Source organism: Nannospalax galili, unplaced genomic scaffold, assembly GCF_000622305.1.
Source record: "Nannospalax galili isolate Female #2095 unplaced genomic scaffold, S.galili_v1.0 scaffold875, whole genome shotgun sequence".
NCBI lineage: Eukaryota > Metazoa > Chordata > Mammalia > Rodentia > Spalacidae > Nannospalax > Nannospalax galili.
Genome location: NW_008337059.1, coordinates 4,341,345 through 4,361,255, shown reverse-complemented (window position 1 = coordinate 4,361,255; position 19,911 = coordinate 4,341,345). Strand labels below are relative to the sequence as shown.

General features: G+C 42.7%; 1 protein-coding gene across 10 annotated transcripts in view; it reads right to left on the bottom strand.

The window, feature by feature from the left end:
- Sorbs1 (sorbin and SH3 domain containing 1) overlaps positions 1-19,911 on the bottom strand; it is a 240,625-nt gene that overhangs the window by 163,222 nt on the left and 57,492 nt on the right. For all 10 annotated transcript variants that reach the window (XM_029563061.1, XM_029563062.1, XM_029563064.1 and 7 more), the window contains exons 2-3: positions 11,797-11,883; positions 10,232-10,308 (exon numbers count right to left, since the gene is read on the bottom strand). In XM_029563061.1, the coding sequence (XP_029418921.1) occupies positions 10,232-10,294 (63 nt within the window). In that variant the 5' untranslated portion in view covers positions 10,295-10,308; positions 11,797-11,883. The remainder of the gene's footprint in view (positions 1-10,231; positions 10,309-11,796; positions 11,884-19,911) is intronic.

The following is a 19,911-nucleotide window of genomic DNA, read 5'->3' as shown; positions in this document are numbered from 1 at the left end:
GGAGAACAGAGTAGCAGTGAGAGTGACCAGAACAGGTGAAAGCAAAAAGCACCAAATATTTGACACCACAAACCCTGAATGTGCAATCCCTTTATTTACTTAGAAACGGTTGCTGAGACTTATCCTGCCCAAAGATAAACTAGGACAAACCCGGAAAGGGAAGGGGAAGCAGTGAGGTAAGGGCAGTTGTAAACCTGGCACCAGGCAGAGGAAAAGCTCTTTGCGTTGTCAGGATACTGTTTTCCTCCCCACGAGAAAAATTAATGCCATAACTCTATGAATAGTTACGATAGCCTCGCACTAAGCAGAGGCAGAAAGATGCCATCTTCACATACTTACAAACACATTTGGAAACCCTTATGGCATTGTGCACTAGGAACCAGAGGCGGTGAATATGAGTCCTTGCTCTGCCTGGAGCAAGCTGTGTGACATCAGAGCAGACAGATGTAGATCTCTGTAAACCATAAAATGATTAAGTTATGGGGCTGGAGAAAAGGTTCAGGGGTTAAGAGCTCTTGCAGAGGACCCAAGTTTGTTTGGTTCCCAGAAACCACATCAAGCTCCAGGGGATCCAACACCCTGTTCTGGCCTCCTTGGGCACTGCACTCATGTGTATAGTCACACAGACACAGACACACACACACAATTAATAAAATGAATGACTTAGACTAGACAGTCTCTTGAAGCTCTAACATTCAGTTACACTTCCAATCCTGCAGTGAAGCATGAACACATCCACCCAGTGAGCATGTGCCAAATACCTGTGTGACAACTGTTCTGTTAGGTACTAAGGATAGTCTTGCATTCAAGGAACCTTCCCACAAATACCAGGGACCAAGAAGCAGGCTCTACAGTGTAGACGTTTGTGCACAGGGTGAAGGGTTGGGAGAACAGAGCAAGGAACAATGGGAAGCAACTTCCCAAGAGTGATGCATAAGCCAGAACTTGAAGTAGGAAGTAAGTAGGCCAAAGGAAAGGAAGAAAGGGGTGACCAGAATAGCTTATCTGGGCTGAAGCAAAGGCACAGAGGAACAGCACATTCAAAAGAACTCAAGAATGGCACAATATGACAAATGCTGAGAGGAGTCCTAAGAGATGAAGGGCTGTACCAGCCATACTAAAAAGAGCAACTGCCCAGATCCCTCAGCCCCTCACCTCTCCCACTGTTCACCTCGAAACTCCCTACGCAGCCACTTCGCAGGGTCAGAACAGCTCTTATACCAACTGTACTTACATCAACAGCCCAGCAAATATCTAGCTCCTGCCCACCAGGCCTGTACTTTAAAAGTTACCAAGTTTCATTTAGCTCCACTGACTCCCTCCACAGCCACACTGCACGTGATGACACGGAGGCTTCCTCTTCCCAGCAGGCCTTGCTTTCAGCTCTTATTCAGTTCATGGTGCCCAACCCATGCCAGCTGTTCCAAAGAGTTTCCATGTTCCTTAAAGCCACAACCACATCCCACCCACTGCACTTTGACACTCAGTAGACAATTCCTACCTCTTCTGCTCTTGGGAACGAATGTCCAGCAATATTTTCCTGGCAACACTCCTGCCAACCTGTCCCAAGCTCCTTCCTAAATGGTCCAGATGAAGCCATACGTGTCTCTGCTCACAAGTTCCAAAGACGGTACAAGGGAAAAACCTTATTAAGAAATAAAAATAGGGCTGGAGAGATGGCTCAGTGGTTAAGAGCACTGACTGCTCTTGTAGAAGACCCGGATTCAATTCCCAGCACCCATATGGTGGCTAACAACCGTCCATAACTCCAGTTCCAGGGGATCCAACACCTCCTTCTGACCTCCTCGGGCAGTGCATGACACAGGTGCACTTACACACACACACACACACACACACACACACACACACGCAATACACTCATAAAACAGAAAAAAGAAAGGAAGGAAGGAAAGAAGGAAGGAAGAGGAAGGAAGGAAGGAAGGAAGGAAAAGAAAGAAGGAAGGAAGGAAGGAAGGAAGGAAGGAAGAAAGAAAGAAAGAAAGAAAGAAAGAAAGAAAGAAAGAAAGAAAGAAAGGAGAAATAATGTAGGCTTGATGTCTAGATAGGAGGCAGAAGATCAGGAATTGAAGGTCATCTTTGGTTACATAGTAAGATAGTAAGTTGGGGACCAGCCTGGACTACATGAGATCCTGTCTTGAAAAATAAAAACGAAAACAAAAACTAAGGACAACAAATGATGTAGGGTTTTCCCACATATGTAACTAGGCTCTGAAACTAGCGTACTTACAAGTTGTACAAATACTACTTGCTAGTCTAAATGTTGGCTGAATAAACTAGTGAACAAATCAATAAATTTAATGTTGAGAGGTAGTTTAAGAGTTGAAACATATACAGCATCACTGGGTATGTGAACCAGGAATGTGGTCTAGAATTCTGCCAAGCAGATCCTTTCTAAAACACAATGGCCAGGACTTTGCAAGCCCTGATTTCTGGCCTCTCATTTGCTCCTACGCACAGCCCATTTAATGGCAACTCAAGAGGTACTGAGTCATTTTAGTGCCTATTACTTTGCAAATGAGCCCCTAAACTAACAATATATATTTAGTATAAAATATACACACTATATTCCATATGTAGCACACAATAATGTGTTTTGTGGCATGTGCAAATACAGGGAGGAGCCAGAGGACAAGCTCAGTCATCTACCTTGGTTTTTTTTTTTTTTTTTCTGTCTTTGTTTTTGAGACAGGGTCTCCTTGTAGCTCCAGCTGTCCTGGAGCTCACTATGTAGACCAGGCTGGCCTTGAACTCACAAAGATCTGCCTGCCTCTGCGCTACCACGCCTGGCCTACCTTGGTATTTTTGAAACAGTCTCTCTCACTACACTAAAACTTGGCAAGTAGGCTAGGCTGGCTAGCCACTGAGCCCCAAGGATCCACTTGTCTCTGTCTCCCTAGGGATTACATGCACACACTAGCACGCCTAGTATTTCTTACATGGGTTCTTAGTGGTTCTGAGCTAGAGCTCAAATTCTTGCAAGCACTCTACTGCCTGAGCTATTATTCAAGCCCTATTGTGTGTTTATATAGGGTGTGTGTGTGTGTGTGTGTACACTTCCCCATGCTTTAAGTGCTCTCAGCTCAGGACTAGTGATACAGGCCACAGGCCCGCTTTGTAATACCTTCAGCAATCCGTGTTCACTATCCTGTGTTGAGCATGTACTATAATATTTAAGTTTGTTTTGCTAAAGCCTCGCTACCATTTCTTTTTCGGCCCTGACACTTTTGACTCATCGTGACCAATAGGTGGTATACAACTGGCTTTGATCTGTCACAAAGAAATAAAGAAAAAGTATCAACCCAGACTGTAAACATTCAAAAACTAGCTGGTCCAAGTCTCATGAGCACCATTAACATGGGTGAGTATGTAGACTGATAGATCTATACACAATGCCAGGGAGCTAAAAGCCCTTCTGTCTGATTCACTCCTGTGCCATCTGCCACAGAATTTCCCTGGAGTGATAGTAAAGGGTTACATCACAAGTTGGCAGGCAGGAACTCACTACTTAGTTCTTCCTTGCATTTACTACAGATAGCCATGCAGAATAAATGAGGAATTAGGAGCCTTCTCCAGTGGACTCTGCTCTGCTAGGCCGCCAGAGTCCCAGGTTTCCCAGAACTCACCCCAGCTCTGAGTGGGTGCTGCATGTAAATAAACAGTGGCACTCTGAACTTTCAGAATCTTGTTTTTTCTATCAGAAGCAGAGGAACCCTAAAGGGGCAGCTGGTGATTCTAGGGTAGGTGGAAGTCAGGGCTTGGCATATGCTAAAGGTGAGGATCCCAGTTTCCCCATGCCCTACCCAGCATACCAAGAGTCTGGTGAGCTCTTATCCCAAAGTAGGAGCTAAAAACAGAAAGGGCTGAGATGCTGCTTCCATCCTGACTAGTATTTCATTTTCAGAAGTTTGTAAGACCATCTGGGAGGAAGAGGAAATATCAGAAGAGAATTTAAAAATTAAAAAAAAAAAAAACAACTGTTGTCCAGGATAGTTCATAAACCTCAAATGGTTTAGATTACGTCTACATGGTCATTTAGGTTTATGGCTAGATTTGTTACTTTTTCTTGTGATTGTAAACTCCCTTTTCTATAACCTACTAAACACTGTTGAAGGTACAGGGCTCCAGAAAAACCAACAACCCAACGTCTTATTAAAACATTGGCAAGGGTTAGGGTTTAGCCCAGTGGTAAAGTGTTTGCTCTACATGCAAGAGGCCCTGGGTTCAGTTCCTAGTACTGCAAAAAAAATAATGCATACAATACACACATATAGAAATAAATTTAAATGTTGGTAACAGCAATAGGTACTGAGTACAGCTGGGGAAAAGGAAAACTTCTAGGTTCTATAACAATAGAATAACTACAGTTGACAACAATTACTTGAATGTTTGAAAGTACCTACTAGAGCTTTTGAATGTTCCCAGTGCAAGGAAATGTCACCAGAGGTGACAGATAGCCAGTCACCTTGATCCTGATTATCATACATGTCAAACTGTACCCCATAAATATTGGGTGGCAAGTTGGTAACTTGTAATGCCAGTTTTATAGCTGTGTCTGTGTATTATAGAAAGAGAAAAAGGTCTAAGACATAGTCAGCTTTTTCAAGTTCAGTAGTTCACTGATACAAAAAAGAAAAAGCTAGGACTATTTAAGAGCAAATATAATTAGTAAATTTGTACAAATGTTCCCAATATGGTAATTATGTGAACAAACCACATTATAAAGAGTACATTATATGTTTTGAAACTAATATAATGACTTCATATTTGCAAAGAATACTAAGAATATTATATTACTGTTTGCTTGCTTTTCAGTTAGAAATACACAGATCTCTTTAAAGAAAAAAAATGCAATTCACTCTCCTGCTCCAATTGCTTTGCCCCTATTATTTTTAATTTAGTTTTCCTATTGAAAGAGAGAGAGAGAAATGTTTTGTTGACCGTAAAGATCCCTTGATTAAATCAGGGGTTACAAAAGCCTAGCTGAAGAGTCCAAACGGGTCACCCATACGAGGTACAAGGATGGAAACAAACACAAGAACCCACCGCTTGCAGGTGTTCCTGCTTCACAAGTAGCTAAAAAAATCAAATTGTGAAAATTTCTGATTGTTAACAATCTAGCCTCAATTTCAAAAACTTTGAAAATGCTGGGGCTTGTGGACAGCTAGTCTGCAGGTGCCTCAGAGGACCACATGCTGCAAAGGTGAGGGCCCCAGGGAGCCATATCCTCCACTGGAAAATAAAGGTTGACTCTCCACATAATTTAAAGCATATACATGTAAAAAAGCTTTTCTCTTGACTGGAGAAGGGACTGAAGAGGGAATAAATGAACCTGGAGGGGCGGTGTGGGGGCTGAAATTAGCTCTCAGAAAACAAAAGGAATGAAGGTAAATCTACAGCAGAGACTTATATAAGACTACTTCCGGTTTTGAGTCCATGTCAGGACAGTTCTGGAAGCTACAAATTGCACTGAAGTGAGGCTGCCTTCAGCACAGCTGTGTTCTCCCATCTTGCTCCATCTAATCAGAAAAGTGCTCTTAGAGTGGGTGCCTGCCACACAGAACTATCAGAAGATGGCTGCGTGTGTGACTATGTGTAACTGAGTGAGTGTCACCTCCTGGAAATGTGTAAGTGTTCTATGTTCAAATCATATATGTACATACACAGGGGCTGGAGAGAGATGACTCAGCAGTTAAGAGCACTGACTGCTCTTGCAGAGGACCCAGATTTGATTCCCAGCACCCACATGGCTGCTAACAACTGCCCATGACTCCAGTTCCAGGGGATCCAATGCCCTCTTCTGACCTCCATGGGCACTGCATGACATGGGTGCACTTTCATGCATGCAGGCAATATACTCATACACATAAAATGATAAAAAAATTAATACACACACACATACACACATCTTAAAGGGATTCATGAGCCTTCTCCAAAAGGTCCAAGAACCAACCTAATCAATCATGACAACAAAAGTTGAATTATATAAATTCAATAAGCACAAATAATGCATATATTTTCAAGCATACCACTGCAAAAACTACTTTTTATTTAACCACGTCATGATCAGCAGAGCACAGCTATTGTCTTTGAGTGAGGGACACTGAGTGAGTCATCTCTGTTGACAAGGAAACCGAGGGATAAGGGCCCTGCTGTGCCATCAGCATCAGATGGTGCCTGTCTAAATCAGTCCCTGAACAACTGGAATGATTTTGCCGTATGACGTGCACTCATCAGTAGGGATGATGTCAATCTCTCTGTTTTAGTGACAACCTCAAGAACAACCTAATGTTTACTTCTCCAAACTAGGGGGAAAAAAGGAAAGACAAGAAGTATGTTCCATTCTATCTGTACTCACAATAGTCATTAGGTGGAATAGAGAAAAATATCTTGTTTTGACACGTGGTCAGCAAATGTGACATAATTTTGTGCTTGTTTAAAAAGTGTGAAATCAGATGTGTAAATCTCTTAGAAAAACATCAATATCTAAGAACATCAATGCTGCACAAAATGAACTTTAGCCAGAAAGTAGCTAATAGAACCTCTGGTAATAAAACAAAGTGGCAGCCCCAGAGATGCTTCTGCACAAGACACTGTAGAAACTGCCCAATGATACACCCTCCTCACAGAAAGGTGTGATCAGCACCATGGGCTCTAGACAACAAGTTCCACCTCAATTCAGATGTTACAACTTCTGCAAGTTTAATTTTGAGCATTTTCCTACATAGTGGAGATTGTCGGGGGGGGGGTGTATGTATACATTGTGTACAGGTGCATGCACAGGTCTTTGAGACAGGGTCTCTCCCTGAACCTAGAACTCATGTTTTTTCAGCCAGCCTGGCAGCCAGCAAGCCCCAGCAATCCTCCTATCTCTGTCCCACCCCTCAGTGCTGCATGAGACCAACCCCAGCTTGTTATGAGTACTGGGATCCGAACTCAGATCCTCCTGGATGTGCAACAAGTTCTCTTAACCCCTGAGCCACCACAAGGCCTGGAAGTGAGTTTGGGTTGTGTTTTAATTTGCCTGAACTCTGAAGTTAGAAATGATTGGCTACAATGAATTCTGGACCTCAGGTTCTGTTCCACACTAAAATTTGGTTCTAAAGGGTGTGGAGATGTTCATCTGAAATGGCTTAATCTGTAAACCAGATTATGGGTAACCAGAAATCCTTGTTCACCTAACGCCTTTAAATAAAATACTGACTAGAAACAGCCTTATATCTTTTCAGAAATAAAAAAGAGAAAGAAGGGAAGGAATTGGTCCGATGGACATATCCCCAGACATGTAAAACTTTGAAACTCAAATGAAAGAACCCTAGTCCTGGGTTGGTGATAGACTTAAAGACCAAATGGGCAGGTGAGCAGGCAATGACTTCAGTCAAGACAAAACTAGAACAGTTATAGATCAAAAGATAACAGAACTTAAACTCTCCAGATCATCAATTGCAATCAAAAGGGATGCTATCATTATCCTTCCTAAAAGAATACACACTGCAAAAACCTTAAAGTAAAAAGAGGCACAGGTAAAAAGAAACTCCACTGCCTTGAACTGCTCCTCTGAGACCTTCTTCCTGAATGGTCTACAAATTCCCACAGCTCTCAGTCTCTCTCTCTCTTCTCTTCTTCTCTTCTCTTCTCTTCTCTTCTCTTCTCTTCTCTTCTCTTCTCTTCTCTTCTCTCTCTCTCTCTCCCCCTTCCTCTTTTTTTAACTGAAAAAAGGTACTACTTTAAATTTTTTTATTTTATTTATTATTATTGTGTGTGCACTTGAATTGTGTGGGTGTCAGAGGACAGCTCTGTGGAGTCAGTGGTCTTCCACCCTCAGGTGCGTTTCAAGGCTTGAACTCAGGTTGTCAGGCTTACATAACAAGAGCTTCTATCAGCTAAGCCATCTCATTGACCCAATACTACTATTTTTTAAAATCATTTTATGTGTATGAGTGTTTTGTCCGCATGTAAGTATACCGTGTGCATGCAATGCCCAAGGCCAGAAAAGGGCATCAGATCCCCTGGAACCGGAGTTACAGACAGTTGTTAGCTGTCATGTGGGTACTGGAAATTGAACCCGGACCTTTGCAAAAGCAGTCAGTGTTCTTAACCGCCATCTCTCCAGCCCCAACTTCAGCAGAGAATTTTATCACATCTTTCAGTGAAAAATTACTGACATTCAGGCATGTTTTGCATTTAGGGAACCTTCTGTTCATCACTCTTAGATAATATAATTATAGAATGAAAAAGCCTGAAGTGCACGAACAGTGAATTAAACTTAGTCACAAAAACAGCTTGTGGAAGTGTCAGCCCATGAAAGAACAATCAGTTTACAGGTGACTGGCAAAGGACACGGGTTGTTCCGCTTGGCAGCCAAACCACAGCATGTGCCACCTGTACAAATGCAGCTTATCATTCTCTCAACAGACCAGATTTTAAATTGTACAACTCTAAAACAAATTTTCTTGCTTTGGTAAGTAAGAGTATTTAAAACTTTTTATATAAGGTAAGGACTTATTATGACTTTTAGACCATATTAGCTCATTTGTATAATTCATCTTTATATAAAGTTGAACCATACCATATTCCTTTGCATATGTCTTACTTTACTTCTTTTAGAATTATTACATTTATTGTATGTGTGCAAGCATGCGCATGTGCACATGTGAACACCCGTGTGTACAAGCCACGGTGCACCTGTGGAGGTCAGAGGACAATTTTCGGGAATTGATTATCTCCTTCCACCAGGTGGGTCTCAAGGATCAAACTCAGGTTGTCACACTTGGCAGCAAGTGCTTTTATCCTCTGAGCCATCTCACCATCCTTAATTTACTTCTTAAGGATTTTATTTGGAAAATTTACCCTTTGCCTTCCTTCTTTGTCAAAATCCTACACATTTTTTTCCCTCTAGATGATCTCATCCCATACCAGTTTTAAACAGATAGCTTCACAGATAGCTTTTCCAGCCCCAGCCAACATTACATCTTTATAACAATGCTGAATGGATATCTCAAATGTCATACGGCTCAAACAAAACTTTTTTTTTTTTTTTTTGGAGATAGGGTCTCACTATGTAGCCCTGGCTGACCTAGAACTCACTATGTAGACAAAACTGTTCTTGAACTCACAAAGATCCACAGGCCTCTGCCTTCTGAGTGCTGGGATTAAAGGTATGTACTACCATGCCCAGCCCTCAAACAAAACTTTTCTTGAAATAGGGTCTAATAGGCCCAGGTTGGCTTCTAACTCACTATGCAGCTGAGATTGACCTTCAAGTTCTGATCCTCCTGCCTCTACCTCTCAAGTATTAGGATTAAATTTATGCTGGGAATCAAACCCAGGGTTTTGTGCATGCTAGGCAAGCATTCTACCAACTGAGCTATTCTTATCCCTCAAATCAAACTTTTGAGATCCCTATTTTTATTTATTTATTGATTTTTGAGACGGTGTCTCTCTCATTATGTAGCCCAGGCTGGCCTGGAACTTGCTATGTATACCAGGCTGGCCTCAAACTCACAAAAATTCACCTGCCTCTGTCTCCCAAATGCTGGGATTAAAAGGGTCTGCCACCATGTCCAGCTAAGCTCCCTCCTAGTTCCCCCATCTCAATAAATGGTGACGTCACTTATCCAGTCAAAACTTCTAGACTTATCTTTGAGTCTTCTATTTGCTCATACCCCACAATGAAGGTATCTTCAAAGCATACCCTGAGGCCTGGACAGTTAACATCTCTCTGTAGTCCAAGCCACACCTCTGTCCTTTGTCTGGACAACTGACAGGGTCTCCCAAAAGTTAAGCTAAAAGTCCTGTTGCCTGCAAAGTCTATTATTCATTCAGGACCCAAAAGAATGATTTTAAAGCACAAGATCACATCAACTCTTATACAAAAATCACTCAGAGTAAAACCCAAACTGTTTATCATGGCCTATACCATCTTGTTCCCACCTACACCCCGATCTCATTTGATATCACTCTTCCTCCCTAAACCACCTCCCGCTGAAGTCCAGCCAAACTAGCCACCTTCCTGCTCCTCCATCATGCCAAGTGCAGCCTACGTCAAAGGCTTTGCTTTTCACTTACTGCTCCCTCTGGGAACACTTCTCTCCAGATTCTTTTACTCCATTCAACTCTCTATATAAACTCAACCACCTTCTCTCCAGCTTTTCTCTCCCCCATTTCCTCTCTCATCCTGCCTTATTTTCTCATGGCCCTTATTACCACCTACCTTGTATTTCCTATGTAGATAGGTGTTTGCTTCCTTCACAAACCATACAGAGTAAGTACCCATGAGGTTCAAGGTATCTAAGAAGTAGAGATAGAATAGCAATGAGGTATCAGAGTCCTTGTGGGGCTCACATTCTTATCTGTCATCCTTGCTCAGTCTAAGCTCCAGAGAGAAGTCAACACAAAGTCCACCTTGTAACCAAAGAATCTCCATTGCACAGAACAGTTCCTTGGTGTGAACTAGGTATTAGCGCATGTTTGCTGGCTGGATGAAATATCCATCTGCTTCCCTGAAGACTCTACTACAAATCTCTTTCCAGACACAATTTAGGGCAATACCCAGAATGCCTACCAGGTCCTCTTAGAGAAGTCTAGAGAGCCAGCCTCTGTGGGTAAGTTGGGTCCCCAACCCAGAGCCTACTTGTCCCAACTAAATGGCCCTTCCTTCCAACCATAACACCCTGCAAGCTTCCCCTGCAAGCTCACTAGAATTATCTCATTGGGTCACAAGAGTACCTAATTCACATGGTAAGAGCTGACCAAGCAGTCACATTAAACAGGCATGCTTTTCTCTACCCAAATGGCCAGAATCTCAAAGCCTCCTTGGTTCCTATTGCCTTTCCCCTACAAGTTTACACAAGACCTTCAACATATGCTACTATCATCTATGAGAGATAATTCTCATTTCAGCATTGAGCACAAGATTGTCAAGTACATATTTTTACCTCTTTTAACTGCTATGGAGGCAAGATATTTACCTGCTGTGGTGAGTCAGTTTCTCCCAAAGAACATTCATTAAGCATGAAATTATTTGATCAGGTATAAACATAAAGGTAACTGTGAAATGCAATTAACTCATCTTTTAAAAAACAGAGAGAGAGAAGTAGGAACAAAAAAAATTTCATGCAAATCTCTTAAAGAATCACCCTAGAGGTCTTGGAAAATAAGTATTTAAAACCTACATTTCCAACTTGTATGTATGGAGAATAATGTTCACATTCTAATGTACTGGTTAACCCAGATGTGGCCTGCTTTAAAAGCCTGCTCTCACAGGATTAGCACATGAAGATGTCTATGAACATCACAAAAACAAAGGCAGGAAGGCCCATCCAGTGGTGGGCTGCACTAGGCTTGGCACAGCGGCTATCTCTTCCTACACTGGGGAAGGTTTGAAAAGTGCATTAGTGAAGTTAATAAAGTGGGGGCGGGGGGCAGACCGGGACTGTGCTGGGCTACATCTCAAAGCCCAACAGTACTACACTGTATCTTCCAAGTACTTCACTCTCTTTGAAGTATTTCACTTACATGATCTCCTTCAATCTTCAAAGCAAGCAAGCAAGCATGTAGTTTAAACAGGACAGGATGCATTTTTGCTGTTTGGGACCCCAAGAGGTCGAACAATTATTCTAGATTACAGTATCAGAGCCTAGATATGCCAAAAGCCAGTCTATAGCCTTTCTCCTATGGAGAAAAGACAGCAAAATTCTCTGCAAATCCCAGTGCATAATCAACTGAAAACAGTTCCCTTCAGTGCAGTAGGAGAGAAAAACAAAACTATGCATTCACCAGTAGATTAGGGCGGTGGCAAGATGCATTGATCCTGGAGCTCTGGGCAGAGGCAGGGTTTCAAACTCTTCTAACCGACGTCAGCTCCTGAAATGACAAACAGAACACCAGGAATAAATCCCAAGCACAATGGCCTTACCAACCAAGGAAGCCCATCTTCCTTGCTTCCCCAGCTGCCTGGCACCCCACTCGGGCCCAAAGCCCCCATGCTTCTCTTCCAGCCAGACTCTCTTGCCCAGCCTGACTTCCAATAATAGATCAAGAATCGTCAGTTCACAGGCAGAAATGGTCCCCATTAGAGTGATAGGGCACAAAGATCTTGGGCACAAAGGACCTTTAGAGATCATCTCCAACAGGGATCACAAACTGAAAGCAAGAGCTGCATCTAACCCACAGGGGTGTAGCACGTCCAGGACATGCATGCCATCTGCAGCATATGTCCAGGACATCTGAGCCTAAAGTTAATACTGTGGGATGTCACAGAAAATCTCAGTGTGTAAAAGCTCTAGTCACACAAACCTGAGGAACTAAGTTCGAGCCTCAGAACCCAAAGTGGAGAGGACTGACTCTTGAAAGTTGTCATCTGACCTACACACACACACACACACACGCACACACACACGTACATGCACACTCACATAAAAATAATAATTTTTAAAATTTCAGACTTCTAGATTTTCTTTAAAAAACAAACAAACAAGAAGATCTGCCAACACAGTCCACATTCGTGCTGGGCAGCACTGAACTGGTGCTAAGAAGCAGTTGCCCTTCACAAGCAAACCTGCTTGCTCCAAAACTCCAGTCCCCAGCACACCTCTGTTTTCACAGCACAGAGAATTGACTCATTTTTCAGTCCTTCTGATATTCTTGAAGTACTGAAATATTTTCCTCTACTTGTATTTCCAACAAAGTAGGAAAACTAAGGGAAAAAAAATCCAAGCCTTCAGATTAAAAAAATAATGTTTGGATACATATAGTAATTCCTGTTGGGAGCCTAGTGACTGTACATATTTGCAAGTCCTGAAGAAGTACAACACACTGATTTCACACAAGGTAAGCACGTGAGCATCCACATGTAGAAGTCAGGGGACAATTTCCAAGTGTCAGTTCTCTCCCTCCACTGTGGGTTCTGGAGCTCAAGCTTAGTCCCTTGGGCTTGCATGACAAGAATGTTTATATACGGAGACATCCCACAGGTCTGAGAAGTCTGCCTCCAGTTACCCTGACTTGCCCACTCCTATGATTAGAAGCAGAGCTCATTCTAGAACTTCCATCTCTTGATTGACAATCAGGACTCTTATTATTCACTGCTTAGTGAATAATATTATTCATTGTTTATTTTATGCAAAATAAACAGAATAAGTACACACAAGTATGTGTATCAAAATTAACATTTATCTATCAGAGAAGCGTTAAATAAAGTAAAGGGAACACAGTTGAAGCATCCTACCCACTTCCTACCATGATGATTACCATTCCTTTATATGTCACCAAAGAATATAGGAGCATATTATATCATGTTTCCTAAGGCTTTATTTCCTACTAGGGCATTTAAAAAAATAATTTCACTGCTTTAATTACAAAAAGAAAAATCTCACAAATCTCATGCATCTATAAGTTCGAAAGTGCTCAGTTAATGTCTCAAACTCCCTGGAACACTCATTATCCTAGAGAAATCTCCCTTAATATATACCTTAAATATAAGACTATAAACAAACCAGCCTGGTATGGTACACCTGTAATTCCAGTACTCAAGAGAGTTCAGGGGCTGGAGAGATGGTTCAGTGGTTAAGAACACTGGTTGTTCGAATCCCAGCACCCACATGGCAGCTAACAGCTGTCTGTAACTCCAGTTCCAGGGGATCCGATGGCCTCTTCTGTCTGCTGTGGGCATTGCACGACACAGGTGCACTTACCTACATGCAGGTAATACACTCATACACAAAAAATAATAAAATATTTTTTTAAAAAAAGAGAGCAGTCAAGACCAGACAGGGCTATAGAGCAAGTTCAAGGCTAGACTGAATTACATATTAAGACCTAGTATTTAAAAAAAAAAAAAAAAAGGCTGAGGGCTAGGTGTGGTAGCACACAACTTTAATCTCAGCACTCGGGAGGCAGAGGCAGGCAGATCTCTGTGAATTCAAGACCAGCCTGGTCTACATAGTGAGCTGAGGTTATAGGGAAACCCTGTCTCAAAAAGACCAAAATAAAATAAAAAGAAATTTTTAAAAAGGCTGGAGATGTAGCTCTGTGGTAGAGCACTTGCCTACCATGTGCAAGATCATGGGTTCTATCTCCAGCAACATCATGGGGGGGGGGACTGACTAGGTAATGTTTAACTTTAAGACTGTGGGAGTTATTTATATCATTCCCTGGAAGAATTTATTGATTTGTCCACTCAGCAAACATTTACTGAACCCTATTACAGATCAGACAGCATGAAACGACAGAGATACAAATGCCAACACAGCCTTTAAATTGTTCTAGCTGAGCAAAAGAGAAAAGGCCAGGTTCAGACACTCCAAATGGGCATGCTCAAGTGTTACAGGAGCACTGAGCAGAGGCACTGAGGGCAGCAAAGGCAGAGACGCTTCTTAGCATGGACAGGACTGAGCAAATCCCAAAGCCTGGATGGGAGAGGGGACAAAAAAGGAAGAGGCAGATCCCAGTGCATGGGACAATACAGACAAAAGCTAGGACATCTGGACAGCCTTCCCATTTGGTCTAGTCTAGGTCTCTACTTATACCTTGCTGATCTTAACAAAAATTAAAAAAATCCAAACCCTTGCTTTACATCACATGACTAGACAGTTGCTAGGACTTTATGCAAAGCTCTGCACGTGTACTCTTGGATGTGCAGCTCACCAATGTCAGCATCAAGAGTACCACCAATTCTGCCCCGTTCCCAGGAAATGCCTAGTTATGAGTCCCTGTGGGAAAGTTAGTATTTCTTAGAGTCTGTAGAGCCCCAGAAAAGCCCAGAAGAAACCCTGAGCCTTTCATAAAGTCTCTGGAAAGGGAGTGAATGAGATGTTTTCCTCATGCCAGTCATAAAACTGAGAAACCTCCCATCCCAAAGCTTGGATTTCCAGACACTACCATGCATTCAAATCTTAAGCACAATGTTCATAAGAAAATGTCATAGAAGATCTGCTCATCCACATTCCCAAGTGCAATTTTCTTCATTTTTCAAAAAGAGATGAACCACCAGCCTGGACTGAGCACAAAGAGCAGTTAAAAAATGGATCCAGGGGAAGAGGGGCCTGGGGAGACACTCAAGTCAGCAAAGTGTCTGCTGCACAAGCATGAGATCCTGAGATCAGGTCCCCAGAACCCACACACAAAAACACAGGCTCGGTGGCCAGCTGCTATAACCCTAGCATGGGGTGGGTGTGAGGGATCCCCAGAGCTCATTGGCCAGAGAGCCTAGCTGAACTGGTGAGCTCTAGATTCAACGAAAGACTCTGGCTCAAAAAATAAGATATAAGTGACTAAGGAAAACACCCATCACTGACCTGGATGGTTTCCACATGCATGTGTGCACACACAGCATGGAATGGGCTTTAAAGAATTAAAGACCAAAGGCCAAGTATGTGGTGATGGTTAAGGTTGGGGGTAGGGAAGGCTAAGGCCAGTATGAGGAAACAAGGCATAGTCTACCTGAGTCATGGAAAGAACTTCCCTGGAATGGCAGCTGTTTGGCAGGTTCCTAAATCTGACTGAAAATGAAAATCATCTGGAGAACTAGACAGACCTTTATGTTTGTGTGTTTGTTTGTTTGTTTTTATTGAGAAAGGGTCTCCCTGTAGCCCCAGCTAGCCTGGAACTTGGTACGTAAACCAGGCTGGCCTGGATCTCACAAAGATTCACCTGCCTCTGCCTTGCAAATGGTGGGATTAAAGGCGTGTGCCACTACACCAGGTCATATATAGATTGAAAAAAAAAAAAAGTCCTTTGTCTCAGACCCAGTAAAGCAGAATCTTTGGTTTGGAATGTTTCCACAGGTGATTCTGGTGCCCAGCTGAGATGGGTATACTGTATCCAGAGGCTCAGAAGCTTCAGAGCAGTCTCCTTAAGGTCATTAATTAAGCACCTTCCAAGAAAGATCTGAGAATTCTGCTTTTAGAGGATTTACTCATTCTTAGTATATTTCCTTAATTTCTATCACATTATGATAGCATTGCTTAATTCCTTTCTAAGTAGAAAACAGAATGCCAGCAGCGAGAATGGCGGCTGGGCATGTGAAGCAGGCTGCCCTCTTGACCTCTTTCCGCAGCATATCCCAATCTGAGTGTCCCCAGATGAACCCCAAGGCTGTCTAGTCTCAGCAGCAGACCTGTATCTTCAAATACCCATGCAAGTGCCACCCACCTCCAGGGGGACAACGGATCTGAATATTGCCAGTCATCAAATCGCCTTCGAGGAATAGATTCAAGGAGCAAACACTCTGACCAGGTCCCTCCTGCCCAGCAAAGGGCAAGCACTATAGGTCAGCGCAACGTGTGGAAACCTGCCAAGCCAGATGAGCACTTCTCTTTCCAGATTTCCATTTTGTGGTCATGTAATGGCTTGAGCCATCCCTAGCCAAGAAGGGTAAAGTAAATATATATGCCACAAAGATGATGGATCGGAGCAAGCTGCTTCCCTGAATGGACCGGCCTGGAGAGACCCTTCCTGACATCATCAGGTGCTACCAGGTGACCTTCAGAGCCAGCACCAGAGAAACCCAACTAGCCTTTCTGATGAAGAGGCCCAACAACAAGCTTCACTATCCTTCAACAGAACAAAGAGGCAAGCCCAGACTCTTCTTTCAATCTAAGGGTCCTCTGGTTGAGTCACAAATCAATTTCAGAAGAATACAGGTGGGAAAGAGAATTTAGGAAAAGTGAAAATAATTTGCCCCCTTCTGGTGGCTTAACTTTCAAGTGAGCCATCATCTTTCTTGTAGTTCTAGTACATCCTGGTTTAAAATAAGACATTTCTCTAGTCCAGTGCTCCAAAAGACATCACATTTTTGTTTCAGGCCCCACCAGAAACCTTGAGCCCTCACCTCCCTCATCTGCATCTTCATCTTCTTTATCCCATCCCAAGAACGCTGAGCAGTACTAGCTGTTCTAAAAGTTACCATCACTTCCCTCATTCCTACCAAACATCAGTCAGGACCAGCCAACCCATTCTAACAGGAGCCACCATATCAAGTATCTTCATAAAATTATGCCCACCCCATTCAGGGCACAGATCACTTCTATTTCTCTAGTGTTTCTGCCCCTAACCCATCGATGGACGTGGATCCCGTCACGTTTGCTCTTTCTGTTGTTGCTGCTGTTGTTTTTAAGCTTTAAGCTTGACTGCAGGTCACTGTATCCTGATATAGTACCTCGGAACTCTGGTTTCTTTCAAAGTACACCCTAAATTTCATGCTACCCAGTCAGACTTGGCTGCTCTCTCTTTGTTCTTGTTTGGTTTTTTTTTTTTAATTTATTTATTTTCTTTTTTCTCTCTTTGTTCTTAATCCAAGGCCCAAGTTGCTTCCTGAGCTCATGGCAGACTCTTCCCTCTCCTACCACATTTCACGTCCTCCAGCAACAAATTCAGAGTCCAAGAGGGAAAATCTGCAACTGGCCTCAAGGCTGACCAACTTGGAAAGGAAACAAATCAGAGTATCTTTTCATTTCATTTTTCATACCACACTGCATTGGTTATTCTATTTAGGATCACTATCATATGCAAAATTAATCTGTTTTTAACCTTGAAAAGGATTTCCTGTTATCCTAGAATAATCCCATGGGGGATATAACCAGTGCCAGCAACCTAAGGGCTTGAACTCCACAGAGGCTTAGACTCTCCATAGTGGCTCTCATGCCCCAGGCCTCCAGACTCTGCTCCCAGGACCCAGCCCATCCTCTTCCTCCTATGACACCTACTGGCAGAGGAACTGGGTCTCTTTAAAGCTTTAAAGCTCTCCCACCTACTCTACAGATTTTGTAGGAAGAAGAATGAATGTTTCCAAGTTCTCTGAATGGCACAAAGCTCATAAAGTACAATAAAATTAGCTGAAAACTAACAAAAAATAATTTTAGCTTCCCTTAAAAAAAAAAAGCATGCCTACTTTAAATGATTCAGAGTGACTTCATGCATTTTCTTCCACCTGAATATGCACTGTTTACCCACAAGCTGATGGTTCCCTCCCTGCTTCCTACCCTCCAGTTCTATCTGATTTGGGGCCCCTGAGAAAGTCTCAAAAAAGCCAAGCACACTCTTTAAGTGGCCAGCAGCTACTTCTGCCCAATGCTATTTGCACTTGCTATTCCTACTGAATACAATAAATAAATAAATAATACAAAGCTCTTTCCCTGGCTCTTGCCACATTCTCACCATTGAGAGAAACATTCCCAGTTGCATCAGCTCAGAGGAAACATTACCAGTTGAACGAGGCCAGCTCTGACTCCCTAACCTTACTCTGACCAGCACAAGCACCTTTCCTCGTAGCACCTATCACAGTCTACTAGTCATAGTTATCCCTTCAAAGAAGCTGGAATCTCACCTGACATGTCCATTGCTATAACCTCAGCACCACATCAGTTCCTGGCACTTAACATGTGCTCGATAAATTCTATTGAATGAGATGGGGAAGCCGAGAATGTGGAGACATGTGGGTGGGAACAGAGCTGAGAGAGCTCTGAAGATGCTCTGTGGCATGGTTTCACTGTGCTCTCTGGGATGGGTCTCTGATGTCTCTATCTTTGATTCTTCTTAGCCTTATTGCCCCTTTGATGGTGGCTTTACCACTGGCTACCTCTGCCCCACCCTAACTGCTTGGAGTTTCCCCTGGAGACTCAGTTCTCCAGTTGGGCTTTTCCTACTTGACTTTCATTCAGCCATACTCCATTTGAGAACTTCAGATATCCATAGGGGTAGCTGACTTTCTATCACCTCAAGACCCTTGGGGACTTGGCTCAAATCCACCCCTGGAGTGAATTTCTTCATACCCCACATTACCCTCCATCATCACCAATGAGCTCACAGGGTGACTCTGTAGACCCCCATTCTTGAAGTCAAAACCGTTACTGCAGTCTCTCCAGCCTAAAGCCTCCTTCTGCGGCCTCATGACCTGTTAGCTTCCTTCTGGCCCTCAAGCTCCCTCCTCACTGGGTTGGGCCTGGTGTCCTCCACCACACTGCTGACCTCAACATCCTAAAATTATTTTTCATCTGTTGTCCCAACTGTTTCTTAATGGTTAGCACCCAGTGTAACACATCCCTGTTGACTCTGAGCCTGGCACACAGTAGGTGTCCAACAAAAATGCACTGAACTGAATTATGCACCTTGTTTTCTCCTTCACAACTTCTATTTGTTGAAGCCTATCTAAAAGGAACTATGATCATGATCATTACACCGAAGTCTAAATGATAAGAGCCACAGTACAGACTGAGTACACTCAGTCTGTCCCCACCAATATAATCATGGGCATGCCACTTCCCCTTTTGGGCCTTAAATCCATTCCTTGGTGGAATAAAAACAGCCAGTCAGCAACAAAGAGACACATAACATGTGACTCCATTTACATGAAATGTTCAGAGTAGGCAAGTCCACAGAGACAGAAAGATTACTGGACGCCAGGGGATGAAGGAAGTGGGAATGGGGGTGAATGCTAATAGACATGGGGCTTCATTAGGTAGTGCTGAAAAATGTAGCGATGGTTGCACAACTTGGGGAATATACTAGAAAATGCTGAACTGTCTACTTGGGAATGGTTGAATGGTGACTTTTTAGAATGTGAATTTCATCTAACTGAAAAAGAAAGAGCTAGACTAGAATAGAGGTTGAACCCTCACAGGCCTAGGGCAGGTTGTGTGAACCTAACAGAATTTTCAATTTGCACAAACAACTTCAAAGGATGTGTGTGTGTGTGTGTGTGTGTGTGTGTGTGTGTGATCTACATTACAATGTATACAGACTAGTAATGTCAGGTTCCTATACTATAGCTATCAAAATATTACCACTTGGAAAAGTGGTGGGATGGGTATCCAGTATGTGTATATATATATGCATATATATATACTGAAATTTCCTATGAGTCTGCAATTATGTCTTTTTTTTTAATTATCAAGG